The 19,343-nt window shown below is 37.6% G+C and overlaps 1 protein-coding gene across 1 annotated transcript in view; it reads left to right on the top strand.

Annotated features, from left to right (window-relative positions):
* The window catches only part of CNTN3 (contactin 3), a 247,868-nt gene extending 228,931 nt beyond the window's left edge, over positions 1 to 18,937 (top strand). The window contains exons 18-21 of the mRNA XM_060766333.2: positions 114 to 300; positions 9,126 to 9,238; positions 14,039 to 14,207; positions 16,624 to 18,937. Coding sequence (XP_060622316.2) covers positions 114 to 300; positions 9,126 to 9,238; positions 14,039 to 14,207; positions 16,624 to 16,721 — 567 coding nt within the window. The 3' untranslated portion in view covers positions 16,722 to 18,937. The remainder of the gene's footprint in view (positions 1 to 113; positions 301 to 9,125; positions 9,239 to 14,038; positions 14,208 to 16,623) is intronic.
* Positions 18,938 to 19,343: the final 406 nt, after the last annotated feature.

Below are 19,343 nucleotides of genomic sequence, written 5' to 3'. Positions count from 1 at the left end.
GAAAATTAAATGGCATTCTAACTGTAAAAGCAAGCAATCGATGATGAAAATGTAGGTCCGAATAAACAGTAATGTCAATATGTTCTTCAGAGTCTATGTTTTGTTTTCACTAGGTAAGATATTGGAACAATGGTGGAAAAGAACAGTCTTCTAACAGAGTAAAAGCAATTGGAAATGAGACATCAGTAAAAATAACAGGTTTGAGGAGCAACCTGGTATACTTCACAGCTGTCCGTGCATACAACAGTGCTGGAGCAGGACCATTCAGTGCCACTGTGAATGCTACCACCAAAAAAACACGTAGGTATCATAAAGAGGGGAAAGAAGGAAATGAACAAGTGGGGTCCTCTTTTATTTACAAAGATGACAAAAAGATGAACATCTTAACAACCCAGTTAAAAATCTGATATTTTTTCTTTGATACCTTGAAAGCTTATATATGTGATCCATAAAGACCTTTGTATCTTCTCAGGGGACTTCAAGAATGAAATGAATATAGAATGGAAGACATACTGTTATAATTATTGTGATATACAAGCAAGCAAGCTTCTGAACACTTAAGCCAAAGGTGTCTCAGTTTATTGGAAAAACCACACCTACTATACTGATAATAATCTGATCGTGGCCAATTTGTCATGTCTTCTCTAGGTTTCTAGAGCTTTACTTCACTCATGTGGCTTTGGAGCCTTGTTCTGATTCTGACAATCATCTCATTTTGTTTTCCAATGTTTCAAGATGAAAATACTATCTAGCAGAAGCCTATAAATAATGTTGCATGTAGATTATAGAATCATAGAAATATAGTTGGAGAAGACAGCAAGGGCCAGTGAGTTCATGCAGGAATACACAATCTGATCACTTCTGACAAGTGGTCATCCAGCCTCTGTGTAAAAACCTCCAAAGAAAGAGATTGCACCACACTCTGAGGCAGCATGTTCCACTATGTAAAACACTTCTTACTATCAGGAAGTTCTAGTGTTTGGGTGGAATTTGCAATAGTTTGAATCCATTGCTCCATGTCTTAGTCTTTGGAGCAGCAGAAAACAATTCTGCACCATTTTTAATATGACATCTTTCCAGGTGTTAAACATACACAGCTCCCTAAATTTCTCATAGGGTATGGTTTCCAGACATTTGACTGTTTTGGTTGCCCTCTTCTGGATATGCTCCACTTTCTCAGTATCTTTCTTCAGCTGTGGTGTCCATAGTTGGGCACAATATTCCAAGAGAGGCTATTATACATATCAGTGTCAGTATTACTTATCCATTATAACATTGAGAGATCTGAAAGCCATTTATATTTTTGAAAAGTGTTAAAAGGGCATGCAAACTTTTTTATCTTTTAAAATGTTCAGCAATCACTTCAACAAAGAAGCCTTCCAAAAGCAAGGAAATGTATGTGTAAATATATAATTTTTCAGCAGATATTTGAATACTACATAGCTTTTCAGGAAAGTGAATTTGTGAGTGTGTTAACATCAAAAAGATCTATTTTTGTAATGTTGCTTGGTGGCTTCTGATGGTTGTGGAACAAAGAGAAATGTCACAGTGGAGATATCAGTGGCTTATTGGAATGTGTATGTCTATCCACACATTAAAATGTTACATAAATATAAGATACATATGAAATTGCATCCTACTTTATTCTGTTAGACTGCAATAGATAGAAGCAAGAGAGCCAGTGGTGACAGGGGTAACAGCAATGGATACTTCTAAATTTAGCAGTATATACTAGCAATAGTATTTTCTTGTGATAGAAATGAGATTGTCGAGTCCCAAGCTGTTGTTCCATTCACTGCATGATTCTCCTTTAAATTCTCCCTGCATCTTTGGGAGATGTATTTTGCTGTCACTGGACTAAAGATAGACCGATGTCCCCATAAAAAAAGAAAAACACATTGGCTTTTTTTGCAGAACTATTCCAAAGAGTTTGGGAGAATAAAGACATTTCCCTCCTAGCCAGGTTTTTTGTTTCCTTCTCTATCCTTATTTTTGCATTTCTTTTCATTTCAAATCCTTTCTACAGTAAAAGAATGGTGATGTTTGAAAATGTGAGCATTCCTTGAGGCACTTACTTTTGTATGATATCTTTATTTATGTTGGATCTCCCTGCCATGCCCCACCCCAGAACAACCATGGATTTCCCTGAATTGGATTGGGATCATGATAAAAAGGCTGCCCCTCTCTTAACTCTATGTTCCTAAGCTGAATCGGGCCTCTATGATTCTTTTCTTGTAATAACAGAGAACTAGTTCTATAGCTCCTATGAACGACTGCTCTTCGGATGAGGACACTAATAAGCACCCTTTTTGGAAGTTGATAACTAATACATTCATTTAACTATAGTTTCAACCATGGTATAGAGCAGGGATTCTCAAACAGTGTTCCATGGAGTCTATGGGGGCTCTGCAGCTCCATGCTGCTTCTCCCCTCCTCCTTTTTCCTTCCTCCTCCTGAGTAATGCGGGGAAATTAAAGTTTGGAGTTGCCAAAACAGCAACAGCAATGTCCTCCTAGGGCAAAGACCCTTTGTCCCTTGCTCCCTCACTACACAGATTCTTTTCCTTGTTTCCTAGACCAACCTCCCTCCCCACCTTCTTTGGTCCCAAAACTCTATTTGTCTCCCACCACTCAGGGGGTGCTTTGATTGTGCTTTTCCTGCATGGCAGAAGGGAGTTGGACTGGATGGTCCCTGGAATTTCTATTGTTGTTGTTGTCGCTGTTGTTGTTGTTATAGATTTGTTTGTACATAACAACTCATCACACATGCATATTTGTTCCAAGTGTCTGGAAATCATCTCTGACTTTCAGGCTCTTCCGAAGGGCCTAGGATATTAGAGATATTTTTGCAGAATGTGCACAGTTCTAAGAAGTGCTGCCTTCTGCAGCATGTGGATTGATGTTCTGTCCAAATTAAGGATATAATAGTAATAGTAATAATAATAATACAAAGACTGGGTGGCCATATGTTGGGGGCGCTTTGCTTGTGCTTCTCCTGCATGGCATAAGGAGGTTGGACTGGAATCCCCCCTGGGACCTTCCACTGAAATACTGTTGGTCTATGTTAGTTAAAATTGTTCTTCATTTCAAATATTGTATTGTTCTTTATTTTTTTTCTTTTACAAATGAGCTATGTGCACTGTGCATAGAAATGTCTCCATTTTGTGAAAAATGATTTTCTACAAACACTCTGCATCCATCTGCCACTGGCCTGACCCATCTGTCAAATTTAAATAACCAATGCAGCCCATGTCCAAAAAGTTTGCCCTTGCCTGATATATACACATATACAATATATAAACATTTCTTGGGACTCCGTGAGAAACTTTTGCTTCAAAAGGGGCTCCATGGCTGAAAAAGTTTGAGAACTCCTGATATAGAGATAGGTTGAAGTCTCACAAAGCTGGATACAAAAAGAGAGATTTTTCTAAACCCCTAAGTTCTTGTCTGTTCAGATCTTACTTATTTGCTTACTTAGGTGATCCCTCATAGGCCGAGGATGATGGTCCTCCAAATCTGGTGTCTTGGTGGTGGGTTCGTAGGTGGCCGTGGAGCCCTGTTCTTGATCCGCATGTTCTCTCGCAGTGAGAACATTGGTTTCCAGGTGGAAGATGGTCCCGGTCAGGGTTGGCTTGACATGCCTTCCTCTTGGCATGTTTCTCCCTTTCGCCCTTCATTCATGTCTCTTTGAATTCTGCAGCACTGCTGGTCACAGCTGACCTCCAGCTGGAGCATTCAAGGGCCAGGGTTTCCCATTCTTGAGTTGGGAGTATAGTAACTGCTTTGAGAGATGGTGACTGGGCATTTGGACAGCATGGCCAGCCCAGTGGAATTGATGGCATAGAAGCATCAGTTCAATGCTGGTGGTATATGCTTCTTCTAGCATGCTGACATTTGTCCACCTGTCTTCCCAAGAGATTTGCAGGATTTTTTGGAGTCAGCACTAATGGACTCTTTCTAGGAGTTGAGTGTGATGTCTGTAGACTAGGGTCCTCAAACTAAAGCCCGGTGGCCAGATAGGGCCCTCAAAGGTCATTTACCCGGCCCTCGCTCAGGATCTGAAATGACTTGAAAGCACACAGCAGCAACAACAACAACAATCTTATCTCATCAGCCAAAAGCAAGGCCACACTTCCAATTGAAATACTAATAATTTTGTATTTGTTAAAAATTGTTCTGCATTTTAATTATTGTATTGTTTTTTATGTGTTTTTGCACTACAAATACGATATGTGCAGTGTGTATAGGAATTCATTCGTGTTCATTTTTTCAAATTATAATCTGGCCCTTCAACTGTTTGAGGGACTGTGACCTGGCCCTCTGTTTAAAAAGTTTGAGGGCCCCTGCTGTAGACAGTCCACATTTTGCAGATGTATAGGATTGGGAGGACAATAGTTTTATAAACAAACACATTGGTCTAAGCTAAAGAAATCCTTCCTTCCTGACAGATGCCATCTTCCTCAGCTCTCATAGACAGCACCAAAAGCCTCTTACACTTATGTGTTTTATATTGATACTTGGAATAGAAGTGCAATGCAAATTTATTTTTATTCCTTCCATGTTTTTCTATCATACTCCCATCTTGACTAACACCATATCAGGGGAGAATGTTCTTGAAAGATTTATTTCCTTCTCCAGGAGGCTCTTGCAAAAATGGCATCAAATCTCTTTATTCACTGAACCCTATCTTAGCAGAGCAATAGGGAGATGAAAGCAGAAGGATTCTACTCCGGATATGTGTCTATTGATGATGTAACTAATATTGGGCATTGAATTAAATATGTACGCTCTTCAAACCAGATTACTTACCTAGATATTAAAAAGTAGGTTCAAACTGGCATTTCAGATAACCCAGTCCATATTTTGGGGTCTGCAATGTGTGTCATCTTTTGGTGCTTAGAAATATCCTTTAAGTATAGTTAACAAAATGTCTCATCTAACTGTAGTCCTGCTCCAGCCACCGATTCCTTGGAAATAAAAGAAGTAGAAGGTTTGTTGACACTCCCATTGTAAGTAATGCATTGAAGAAAATGGGGGATAACCTGATATGATCCATATATATATATATATATATATATATATATATATTGATTTTTTTTACTTTAAGTAACAGAAGTAAGCCAATCAATCAGTAGATCTCTGTATTCTGAAATAAGTACCATTACATTTCACTTTCCAACACCATTTCAGGAATATAGCCTTATTAAAACTGTTTAGAAGGATAGTCAGCCAATCATGTTTCGTTGCTAGTGCTTTCAAATTCAGCATGAGTTCCATAATTCTCATCATGGTTTATTATCTCACAGTGGGTCTGTAATAATTGAGACTATACTCTTAATTGCAACTTTCCAATGAGATGTGGAAAGATGAAAATGTAAATTTCAATAGAGGTTTGGAAACTGGTGAAGAGGATCCTGGAAATTAAGCCTGGAGAAGCCAGTTATTGTAATTACTCCTGTGGCTTTTTAAGTTATCAAGTTACTATACTGTGGTAATTTGAGAAAGCAAAACCATTTTCAATTGCCTTTGTAATTTTAATTATAGCCTTCATTTAAGCTCAAAAATGGCACATTTAGAATTTAAAGGTTGGAATAAGTAAAGGGAAGTCAATGATGAAATGTTGGAGGCTTTTAAACAGAAGTTACATTCCATTCTCTCAGGGGTGCTTTAGTGGTAGATCCCAGAACTGGCATGAAGTTGGGCTAGATGGCTTTTGTTATGCGTTCCAAATTTATGAGTCTATTATCCTAAGAGCACTGCTACAGAGAAATGTGTTTTTTATCACATCCTTAACCAAGAAGGGAAAAAAGTTGTGATTTCATATGTGTGATTCTCCCTTGATATTAAAGTTCAAAAACATTTTACTATACTGTTTTTGAACTGTACTACAGATTGAATATCCCTTATCCATACAGTTTAGGATTAGAAGTGTTTTGAATTTTGTTTTTGTTTTTTCCCCCCAGATTTTTGGAATACCTCTTTTTGCATATACAAACATAATGAGATATATTGAAGATGGGACACAAGTTTAAAAACAAAATTCATTTAAGATTCACATACAATTTATACAAACAGCTTGAAAGTAATTGTATATGCAATGTTTTGAACCTTTTTCTGTATGAAACAAAACTATCAGAAAGCAATGGATTTACTATCTCAGCAATCCATGTGGACAATTTCAGATTTTGGATGATTTTGGAATTTCGGTCAAGGAAATTCAACCTGTATTATGATTGTAAACTTTTAATATTTGCCTATTTTTATTGCTTGTAATGTTTTGGATGTAAAATATAATTCTTGGTGTTTAATTGGCTGATCTAACACCAGTAATGCAAATGGATTTAATAAATAAAATAACAGATATAATGTGAGGCTATGACATTATATGAGAAATCCGTATGTGGTCTATACTAGAATATTTAGCCAATTTTAGACAAATTTGTGAATGTGTTATATTTTGATCTGGATTCTATTCAGTTCTTTTTTTAAAAAAACAATGTGTGTAATTGATTTGGCTGTTCACCTTTTAACTATAAATTTATCTTACGTTCAATTGATTATTAGTCCTGGGAACTGTTCTTTATAGAAAGGTGGGGGTATACATTTTACAAATAATTAGAAAGCCATGAAGCAAAGGTCTTCCTTTCTCCCGAGGCAGACAGAGTCTTTTTGGGTAGACAAAATATGGGTTTATCAATAGTTTCTGTTTTCCAGGGAAACACTCTGTGTATTGTCCTCTAATTTGACTTCTGCTTGAGAAAACATCTGAAAATTCCCAACAGAGTGTTTGATAGAGTTCTTTCAGATATCTTAAGAAGACCCTGACTCTCTTGCTCCCATTTTATTACCTTTCATTATTATTTTTATAAAGGAAGGGATGGAAAATGTATTATCAGTTATCCAGTCTCTGGCAAGCCAGCTAGGTTCCACTCAAGCAAGAAATAACATTATTGAAGTAATATCTGTTTCCCTCAAGCCTTGATAATTACAAATACATTTCTATGGACTTTTAAAGAAAGTTTTTAAAGAGGGTGATGGCAATACAAGATTCTCTTAGACAAAATCATTATCTAGATCCTTTCCAGGGCAAATCCAGCACTGATTTTGAGATGGGAATGGCCTTGGTAAGCAAATTACCAACAGTAAGAAATAGAAAGAACAAGTCTTTTTGTTCTGCTGGACCTCCCAGAACCGTGTAATTCCTTTTATTTAGAATTTATTTATCATCTCCTTCCATGATTCTTGGACCTGGAAGAAGAATGGTAGCATGTTTTGTGGTTCATTTCCCATTTGTCATAGGTAAGTGTAGATCTAAGATGTTGCTGGTAGAAAGTTGTTTTGTTCCTTTAGTGATTCATACCTAAAATCCCAGCTCTGACATCTACATGAGCTCAATGGGAGATGTCATCCTGAGTTTGGAGACTGGGTCTCATTACTATGCTGATCTACCCAGCTGTATCACTTTTTTTTGTGTGTAATGATGAGGAGTCTGTGGAAATATTGAAGCAGTGTCTGGATTTAATCAAGAACTTAACATAGTTGATCAAATTAATGCTCTCTAAATGGTTCCCATTGGAATAAATAAGATTTCGAAGTATTTAACTTCAGATAGATCATACATGTGATGATTAAGACCATAAAGTTATTTTCTTACATCCTGGAATTTATTCAATAATAGCTAATAGTCTGTTTTGTTAATTATACGTGTGCCCTACAGTGAAGTATTGTCAGTGTTGATATATGTGGAACACTGATTTCATATTTCTCTACACATGTTTTCACAGTGGAAACAACTAATACCTGTTTACACAGGAAGACATCTTATATTACACATCGCAGAACAGATCATCAATATAGGTTGAAGTCAGTGCCCAAAACAGCACGGTTCAGCCATCTTTCACTTTAGTGAATACTAATGGAATTATTCTCAAGTTTTAGGAGATAGCGATTTGTTACAGGGACATTTCATTTGAAAATCCTCATTAGGGATACTCCAAAAAGAACAACTTGTGAATGGCTTCGCAAAGGATAATAGTGTCTACACACTAAAGGGATTTTTTTTGAAACTGGTAATTGTTGACCTATTCAAGAGGTGTTGCCTCTCTCTGAATTTGTCATCATTTGCCCCCAGTAATATAAGCATGTAGTCAAATCTAATTCACTGCAAAGCATTAGGATGACATGTATACTACTTGTCCCACTATTTTGGAGGATCTCCAAGTGAGTAATGTAAGGTGGTGGAAAAGTCTAAGAAAAGTATGTTGCCTAAGTGTATGGAGATCAGTAGCATTACAAAGAATAAAAAGGTTTACTTAAAATAAAAAGGGTGCCCCAATAACAATTGCTAAATCTCCTACTACAAAAATAGTAAATTTCTTCATGAAATCTGAATGTGAGGATATTGAGAACAGCATTAGATGGAAATCATAATTTCAGAAAAAGCAGGCTGTAGAACTACTTAATTTCCTTCTTTTGTGTTTGAGTGTGTATCTGAAATGAATGCACACCAAGTATTCACTGGGATAAGCAGTTCACATTTCTAGTTGAAATTATAGTATCTCTTTTTTTCTTTACATTTTATTTGCTTATTTTGACACTCACTCTGGATTATACTTGTTGCTGATTTCAATTGGATGTTATTGTGCCATGGTTTAACAAGACCTTTAACAAGACCTTTAAATGGTTCCCCCGTTTGCTGTTTTGTATGCAATCACATAAGAAATAGAAATGAGTTTTACAGCAATGAAAAGTAAACACAACCATTTTAAAGAGACCCTTCTGTTACGCATACATTACAGTATTTTCTTGGGATGCATTCCATGGAAAGAACTAAGAGTGCAATATGTAAGTTTACTCAGATGTGAATTCTACTATGTTCAGTAGGATTTGGTCACTGGTAACTATGTATAAGACCCCATCATCAATCATATTTGGGGAAATAATATTTGTATGCCTCTCCTTATTTTGAAAATTGCATATAGTATATATAAATGATGACGTTCTGCAAAAATGCTCCTAATCCAAAATGCAATGACAACCTAATTACCTGGACTATTATTTGCTCCAACATAATAAATCTCTTAACACCAAGGAAATTAAAATCATGTTTTCATTATGTTTTCCAAGCACCCAGCCAGCCTCCAGGAAACATTGTGTGGAACGTTACAGACTCCAGGGTAGTGCTGAATTGGGAGCAGGTGCATGCAATGGAAAATGAATCAGAAGTAATTGGCTATAAGGTGAGTACAAGCAAGGCAGTGGTGACAGAGTTTAAAGTGCTTGCTAGAAATCGCCAATTTTGTATAAGTGCCATTTCTTTTTGCCACTGCTACAGAAATTTGTTTTGACCTTGGCTTTTAATATCCACATTTTTTAAAATGTCAGGCCAAGTGAACATATTTCTGTTTAACCTGCAGTAATCTATTTTAGATTTTAGCATCACCATTATCTCAAATACATTCTCATAACACTCTTAATAGCTGTATAAAATATCTATTTCTTGGAGTTTACTCCCACAAAATGTTGAACATGTATATGTTTCTACGGTTTATCAAAGTATGCGTGTGTTGGTTGCCTGTTGCTTTTTGATATTCCAATCAACTCTGTGGGATCATCATAGGCAAGAAACATTCCAGGAGTAGGTTTGCTGATTCCTTTATGTGAAATCTAGCCTAGTCGATAAAGTACCTTATATTCTGGGGTTGTCTGCCATCCAATTAGTAACCAGGATTGACCCTGCTCATTTTCCAATATCAAATGTGATCTGCTGTCTTCAGTATACTAGGGCCATCATAATATACTAGCTTTATTGCTATCACTTTTGTGATTTCAATTTCTGTGCTGCTTTTCATCATAGCTGTACCCTGAACAATTCCCAACATAAGATCAGCAACAGAACATCAGTATGTATCAAAACATCTTTACAATTCATTGCAGGGGAACTTTTACCAATTCATTTCAAAACATAATACAGCAATCCAAATAAACAACTATCATTTCACAATATGCCTTTCAGTATCCTGTGTGTATTTTCATCTGTATGAAAGTATCATCTATTTACTGGAATATCCACATTTATCTTGGTCCTGTGTAGCTATTACTTTTCCATTGTGAATTGTCACATTTATTTCAACAAATGATGATGGCTGAAGTGCAATCTGACACACATTTGGGAGTAAGTGCAGCAAATAGGACCTTGCAAGAAAATGTTGCAATATGTAATGTTTTTGTTCACTATTTCAGTCAGTGAGCCTGTAAGCTACCACACCGTTTTTTCGTTTTCCATTTTCCCCCTGTAAGATTCAGTAAGCGTACCATACACTCCGAACATCCTTAGCTCTTATTAGACTGTTAAAGAAGTCTTTTGCCTACTCAAGGTTTTATGTATTTCTGCAAAATTTCCTCTCACCTACTGAACTTTTCTGATGTTGCTCTTCTGACTACCATTTTTTTTTTGTCGTGTCAGGAGTCACTCCTGTTGTGAGAGAATTGGCCGTCTGCAAGGACGTTGCCCAGGGGACGCCCAGATGATTTGATGTTTTTATCATCCTTGTGGGAGGCTTCTCTCATGCCCCCACATGTGGAGCTGGAGCTGATAGAGGGAGCTCATCCACCTCTCCCCGGATTCGAACCTGTCGGTCTTCAATTCTGCCGGCACAGGGCTTTAACCCACTGCGCCACCGGGGGCTCCTGCGCTACCAAAATGATCTGTATTTGTCAAATGAATGAGTGTGTCTCTATGTGATATGGAGGGGAAAGTATACTTCTGTGGAAAGGTGGCTAGGATGTGGCAGAAAATAATTTGTGTTCCTTGCTAGATTACATCATTCCCTTAAGTGGTATAATCTTTTTCTATATCATTTTAATTTTTCAGATATTCAGACCTATGCCTCACACATTTTTCAGCAAACTCAGAACACACTGCCAAAGGCTAATAGCGCACCCAATGCCACTTTCAAAACTTTGTAATAAAGCAGTTATTTGAGTCCAGTTTTTCTTCCTATCCTATCTGTAATGTCTATGTACACCACATTAATATTCCATCGATATCCTGTGTTACTATTAATCTACATTACTGTCATGAAAAACTATCTTTTGAATGCTACAAACCAGGATAGGCAAAGTTGGTCCTCCTGATGTTGTTTTCCTACAACTGCCATAATCTTTGTCTTGGACAGGATTGATGGAGTCTTTGGCCCATTAACACCTGGAGGGGAAGTTGCCTATTCCTGCTCATAGCAGTGTAGCCACTGGATTAGGTTTAGGAATAGAGGGAAGCAACCACTCAAACATTTCCCTCTTTTTAATCTGTATTAGCAAGGAACATCTCTTAAGCATACAGCTATACCAAGAAGCAAAAATATAGCTTGTTTTGAAAAACAAAAAATTCCCTTAAATATAGTATTGGCTATAGGTCATTATGGAGTTATGCATGTGATTTTCCATGCTTCATTAGTATATCTTTGTTCTGACCTCTTGACACTACTATTTGCCACATGAATGAATGAATGATCCATGTTAATTCATTCTAAAGTAACCAGTAAATCAGGAATATTATAGCTGGCAGGCTAGAGCTCAACACAGTAACAGTTTCTGAAAGCCTACATGATACAGCATACTTCCTCCTTTCTTCTTTCCCTTGTTGTGTCCCTAATATCCAATAAAGTCCTTGAGTGATTGGTGGCAATACAACTCCAGGGTTTTTTGGATTAGAAGGATTGTCTGGACTCATTCCAGTCTGAGTTTAAGCCTAGCTTTGGGACACAAACAGGCTTTGTTGCCTTTGTGGATGAATGACCTTACACCAGGAGTTGGATAATGAAATAAGTTCCTGCTGGTCTTCGTGGATCTTCCAGCAAGATTTGATTCTATTGACCATGGTACTGTTCTAAATTGTATGGCTGATATGAGACTTGAGGCATTCCTTTACAGTAGTCCCAGTCTTTATTGACTAAGCATTCCCAGGGGTAGTGCTCAGTGTTTCTAGTTTAGCCTTTCATTCCCTAGAGGTCAACACTGGCCCCTGTTTTCCAACATCTACATGAAGCCATTTGGGACATCTAGAGTTTTGGGACTCATTGTAATCAGTATGTTGATGATAACCAGTTATCTCTCCTTTAAAACTGATGCCAAAGAGACTGTCATTGCCTGTATGCAGGACTGGATGTGAGGAAATGGACTGAGGATTAATCCAGACTAAGGCAGAAGTTCTGCTGTTCAGTAGGAAAATCAGCCTGGGATTGTGATCATGGCCCATTCTGAATTGCTTTCCTTCTGAAAGCATCATAGTTTTGAGGTGCTCTTGAAACCAGTGCTGGTCCTAGAAAGTCAGGTTGTTGCAGGGACCAGGAGCATCTATGCACAGTTTAAGATTATATGCCAGGTGCACCCTTTTTTGGGTGAGACATATCTGGCAACAGTGATTCAGATCTCAATTACCTCTCCAATAGACTACTCCAATACATTTTCCATTGTAAAATGTGTTTTACATTCTACATTATGAAATGTATTTTATTGGTCTTTTATTATGTTTTGATTATGATTGAATGTTTATACTATTCATCTGTATTTTTAATTTATTGTGTATTTTATGGCATTGAATTGTTGCCTTTTATGTTGTAAATGACCGAAACCGCCCCATGGGGAGATGGGGTAGAATATACATAAAATTAGAGTGATTGATTGATATATGGGGTGCCCTTAAAAAGTATTCAGAAGCTGCAGCGAGTGCAAAACATTTGAGACCAGATTGACATCAGGTGTACATTTTTGGAAATCACATAACACTGATCCAGGAAGACTGGCTTCCAGTTTGCTTCTGAGCTCATTTCAAGGTCAATCTCCAAAGTCATAAATGACTTAGGCCCAAGATATCTGCTTTTTCACATATAAGTTTGCCAGAAATTTGAGATCTTCAAAGAAGGCCCTATCATACTCCAATACTTTGTAAAGTCAGGTTGGTTTGTTGATATGCATAACAGGGCTTTTTCTGAAGCAGCACCTCAACTGTGGAGCTTTCTACCCAAGAAAGGCTGGTACAATCTCTTTTAAGTTTCAGTGGACAGGTGAAGCAGTGGGTTTTACATGTGGTAATCAGTGTTTGAGACTGCTGTTTTAACTATTTTCAAAATTGAATTCTAGGATAGTTTTCAGACTGCTTTTAGGAGATTTTTTATATAAAACAAAAAGATTTTAATATTTATTTTTGTATTTTATTAATTGGTTTTTTGTTTGGTGCTTTGAGAGTCCTTGTGGGCTGGGAGCAATACAGAAATTAGACAGATGATAAATAGAAATAATGATATTGTTTCACTGTACAGTATGTTGAATATTCTAGCTATATTAAATTTCTCACTTTTGCTTTGTAATGTTTCTCGCATCAAACTCTGGATTGCCATAGATGCAGGCGAAACGTCAGGAGAAATGCCTCTAGAACATGGCCATATAGCCCGAAAAAACCCACAAGAACTGAGAAACTCTGGATTCTTATGACCACTGCTGCAATTCTCTTACTAGTGCCAAATATTAATGACTAGATTAATTGTATCCTGAAAGAAGCTTTATTGCAGGGGAACTCTGCAATACTATTTTAAATGCAGTTAAATGCAGAGATCTGTAGTTAAATTCCATGACCAAGTGATTACTTGCTACAGAGAGATTTTCTTCTACCATAGCTCATAATTCCTCACATTTTTCATTTGTATTAACAGCTAGTGTCCTTTTCCTCTGCTTAATCCACACAATGAAAAATTTGAGATAGAAAAATAATTTATAGAAACCCAACTATCAAGAAATGCAGTGGAATATATTATACTTTTGTTGTAATGTATTTTCCTCCTCTAGATTAAAGCGATAATATGCTTGATTTATGTGATGCATTTTCAGTGCCTTCAAAAATATTAGGTACAGTATTGCTGTGTGCCCTTCTCACTATGACTTTTTTAATGCTTTTCCCCACTTTCTTCTTAGAAATGACATTAATACATTATGATAGATTATATAATACTAGTAACATAATTGCTTTCCTTTTTATACTGCAGGTTCTATATCGGACTAGCAACCAGAACCAGCTCAGTGTTCTGATCACAAATAGAACATCTGCAGAACTTCTGCTGCCTTTAAATGATGACTATATTATAGAAGTGAAGGCAGCAACTGATGGCGGAGATGGCATTAGCAGTGAACAGATTAAAATCCCTAAACTAGCAAGTAAGTTTAAAACCCCTAAACTAGCCAGTAGGGTCTCTGCGCTGATGTTGTATTGCTAAAACTTTCAGGATGTTCTTTCTCTCAGATCCCTCCCACACCCCTCTATGACTTCTGAGAACCATATCACAAGGGTTTCCCAGCCCCACAAAGCTGAGTGGGGAATGCATCTTTAGAATTAGTGCTGGTTCACGTTATGAATCTTCCTTAATGGAACAAATTTGTCTAGCTCTTTGTGCTGAAATTGCTGGGCTGGTGTTTTCTAGGATGTTATTATGCAGTAGAATGGAATAGAGGCTGGCATGTTCAAATAGCCACTCAGCTGAAGTGTCAAGTGCTTAAAAGCATCTGAGTGCATAAGCCAAGAGAAACTACAGAAATTCTTGCAGCAGTCATTCATTCTTTTTCAGCAAGAGAGTCAAACACAATTACAAATTTCCATGTTACTAGAGAGGCAGGGCCATAGGACTTGTCCCCATTTCCCACCACATATTCACAGACTATAGTTTCTGCAGGATTAGCAGTGCAAAAACAGTAAGGCTTAAGAGCAACCACAAGACACCTAAGGACCTCTTCACATGGGCTGAAATTTAGTGGCTGCAACGGGTTTTTTGCACTTTCACCATGGAGCCCGCCAGCTCCCATCACACACAGTGAAAGTATTTCCACAGTGACTCTATGGCGAAAGTATAAAAATCACTTTCTGTCACTGAAAAATTGCCAGCAGCACAAAACAGGAAGCTTCCCATCTTTCCATAAGGGAAAAATGGGTTGAGCCAGCTTAAAGAGGCTTCACTCATGTGATGAGGGAGAGGCCATGGTGGTGTGGGCCTCCTCTGGCAATGTGAAACCCTGGTTGCGGAAAGAAGGGAGAGTGAAAGGAGAAATAGTCAGCTCCCCTTTAAAACCTGAACACAACTGGCTTGAGGATTGAAGCAACTTAGGAAAAGATGGATGAGTAAAAGGAGAAATAGCCAACTCCCCCTTAAAACCTGAACCCAGATGGCTTGAGTCTTGAAGCAGCTGCAGAAATAAGGGAGAGTGAAGGGAGAAATAGCCAGTCTCCCCCTTTAAAGCCTGAACCCAGCCTTTGGTGGAATGAGGGGAAAGTCTGGACAGTGTGGCGTGCAGGGTGGTCCCCTGGGCAGGTGTCTCTGGTATCATCTCGATTTGCAGCGATACTCAGCAATTCTGGCAATGCATGTGAAGAGATCCTCAGTCAGGTTATATGTGTGTAACATATGGCATTTCTCATGTTGCTTTTGAAATTGGTACTGGCTAATATCCAGAAAGCTAACAGTACAGAAATGTGACAGGATGTGTAGTTGACCACCACTCAGTTGGAATAAGAACGTAATACATGAATCATATCTTTCCAGAGAAATGTTGCATATCCACTTTCAAAAAAATCAACATTTTCAATAGTTTTCACATGCATATATGAATATGGGACAATGTGAACGGAAATATTCCCATTGCACTTGTAGGGACCACAAAGTAGGCCTGATCAAGTTAAACTGCTGTTAGTAGTTAGTCTGGTTATGTATCAAGTTATCAATCAGCTATTCATTCAAGGTTTTTATGATTTTGCAAAAACGTCTTCAAGAAATGTTTTAAAAGTAAAGGTGAAAACTATTTGCTTCTTATTCATTACAACACCCCAAAAAGGAATAATGATAAAAGTCAGACAAGTTAGAATCTTGAAAGAAAGCAGTTGATAGATGGGGGAAAGGGATGCTTTGAATTTATCTGCAAATAGGCAGCGTGGACCTCATGGAAAATTTATAGGGAGCCTTGAAACCAGAAAGCTGACTGATCTTCGATAAGCATGCAATACCCGTGTTTTTCAGAGGGCAGTATAAAATGTTGGTTAGGAAGCATAAAAGGTAAAAGTTTCCCCTCGACATTAAGTGTAGTCATGTCTGACTCTGGGTGGTGGTGCTCATCTCCATTTCTAAGCCAAAGAGCCGGTGTTGTCCATAGACGCCTGCAAGGTCATGTGGCTGGCATGCCTGCACGGAATGCTGTTAACTTCCTGCTGGAACAGTATCTCTTGATCTACTCACATTTGAATGTTTTCAAACTTCTAGGTTCAGATTGTAATCTGCCTTGAGTCCCCACATAGGGCTGAGAAAGGCAGGGTATAAATGAAGCAAATAAATAAAAATAAATAGGTTAGCAGAAGATGGGGCTAACAGCAGGAGCTCACTCCGCTCCCCAGATTCAAACTGCCAACTTTTTGGTCAGCAAATTCAGCTTTCCCTGTGATAGGGGGAGAGGCAATTCCGTTCTGTAAAAAAAAAAAGTCAAATTAATAGGAGTTAAGTACAAAATAGAGTTGATAGCATCTTTTCTCAAGATTGAAAGCATATGCTTTAATTGAGCTTCAACTAATATTTGATTTTCCTATTTGTTGCAGGTATGGATGCACGAGGATCTGGTGCAACCATCTTACATTGTCGGTCCAGTTTTATGTCAATAACAGTTTTCTTAATTTTTGAAGCAGTCTTGTGGTGATCCATTCTCTCACATATAGGCCAAACCCTGGAGAATCATTTACCGAAAAAGTGCTTTTAGAACAATAATAACAGCAGCAGATGGTGGTTATGCATGGATCTACTGCCACTCTGAATTTAAACTTGTTCTACGACTTTGGATATTCCTTTCAAAACAAAAACAAAGCATACACACATTAACCGGTTCCTTCTGAAGGAATATAAAATGCCTTAAAATGTAATGAACCAAAGGAGTTTTCACATTACATGCTTCAGAAATGACAAAACTAAGTCAATGAGCATTGGGAAAAGTTTTGAGAGTTCCATTTTCCAAGCAACATGAAATTATTTTAACATAGATTGCAGCACAGCTGCCCTAATAGACTCACATATGGAAGACAAAAACAGATCTATATTTCACCAGTATTTGATGGGAAACTTTTAATTCTTTTTTCAAAAGCCTCACAGCACTGAATTACATTTGGACAAAATTTTGCACTGATATTCTGTTTAATAACCTCATCTGTCACACATACATATGTGTATATGCACACACATACAAAAGGACCTTGTTCACTCTAAAGCCTATTGAACCCATCTATCCATCAATATATTTGTACGCACTATGTGACTCCTCAGTTGCTTATGCTTACTTTAAAAAAATCAGTTTCTACATTCAAGTTTTTTTCCATGTATTTCTTAATTCTTCATTAATTGAGAAAGGTGGCATCGATATAACACAGATGGGTTCCACTATTATGTCTTAAGATGCAAAGGAACTGTCTATATGAAATCATTTAGATATTAAGGCATTCAAAACATTTTTCTTCTTGCATTTGTAGCACCAAGTGGATACATTATCTTCTTGTTGGCCATTCTTCTCCCATGGTGCTCCCATGGGGAAGCTGTTTTTCAGCAGCATCACAAGGCATTTATCCCTGATCTGCTTTGTTTTCTTGTTTTTGTCCAGCTATGCAGCACCGTAACCCTGGCAAAAATATTCTTTAGGCTTTTGAATTTATGGTTGTTGTTTTTAAAATTATACTAAACACCTCCATAAACTACCCTTACTCATCTCATTTTCATCTGTTTTCCCAAGCCTGCCTTGCAACCTTCAGCAGTAACTTCAGTTCCCTATATTTTAATACTGCTCACTATACATCATATTTATCATTATATATATATTTAAGCCTAGAGTAGAACATCATACTTTTAGGCCTCATATCCAGGGAATATTACCACCTTAAATGTTATGTTGTGTATGTGCATAGACAGTCTTGAATTTATTGCCCTTCAATGTGCCACTTCAGTATTTTCTGTCTCTTTCATTGCATCCCTTTTGCATATTGCTCTTGCTGCAGTTTCTCCACCTCACTGTTTAGAATTATTCTAGGCGATAGCAAATTCCTTGCCGTTGCCTATTTATAAGCAAAGATTTTTCTTGGTGTCATTAACCGAAGTCTATACTCTCAGAGTAAAGGGTCCATAAAAATCTATACCTGGCACATTTGATTTGCTATAGTTTTAGTTCTCATGCAAGTAATTTGCATCCCAAAATATTAATGGCACACACTCTTCTTCACAGTTTTTCCCTAGACAGGTGTCATCACAAGAATGAGACCTGTAAAATACAAACATTTCCCTATATTTTATTATGTGCTCAGCTCAAATGATCAGAGTTCAATAACTAGGAAACACACTTCTTTTCTAATTTTCCTGAGGTGTGTGTGTGTGGGGGGGGGGATGTACATAATGTATATAGTAAAATAATATAAATAGCTTATTGCTCTTCAACATGGCAAACTATTGATGCTTCCAAACACTTATCAATAGGTGGAAACAAACTCCTTCGTGTATTTTGCATCCATGCATTGAATGGGCCATTTGCCATTCTTGTTACATCAAAGTGTTCCCTAACCTCCTGCCTTTCAGATGTTTGGGAATTGAAGTCCTATCAGTCCCATCCAGCATGCCTAACCATCAGGAAGCCTCAAAAGTTGCAGTCTGAAAGATCCAAAAGGCACAAGGTTGGGGAGGGCTTTTTACTGCCATTTTCATGCTCACCTTACAGAATTTAAATTTGAACTCTAATATCTCCATGAGATGTGTACAGAGTATTTTGTTTCATATTGAAATGTTTTATCAATTTTTCCTCCAACTTCTAGCTGTGTATGTATATCCTATGGTTAACTGTACGTAATTTTTTTTATTCTAATAAAACATTTATAACATTGAAAAGAGTCTCATTATCTTATGAAAGAGTCAACACTATTTCAGAGTAGTAAAAAGCTATAGTTCAAACACGTTGAGTGACAGATTTCATCCATACTGGCTTAATATATCAGGAGATCATGGTTTTTATTCCTGTAATGACCCAAGCAAAGGATCTCCAGCAAAGGATCACCGCCTTGTCGGGGCGCTGGAGCTTGAGCACCTCAATGATGTCATGAGCGAAACCGTGAAGGGACACCCAAGACGGGACGGTTGTGGCAGAGAGGTCAGACCAAGCGTGATCCCTGGGGAAGGCAATGGCAAACCACTCCAGTATCCTTGCCAAGAAAACTAAATGGACCAGTACAACCAGAGATATGTCGATATGCCATTGGAAGATGGGACTCCCAGGTCGGAAGATGGCCAAAATGCT

Source organism: Anolis sagrei, chromosome 2 (assembly GCF_037176765.1).
Source record: "Anolis sagrei isolate rAnoSag1 chromosome 2, rAnoSag1.mat, whole genome shotgun sequence".
Lineage (NCBI taxonomy): Eukaryota > Metazoa > Chordata > Lepidosauria > Squamata > Dactyloidae > Anolis > Anolis sagrei.
The sequence above is the reverse complement of the archived record's forward strand: the minus strand, read 5'-3'. Positions and strand labels throughout refer to the sequence as shown.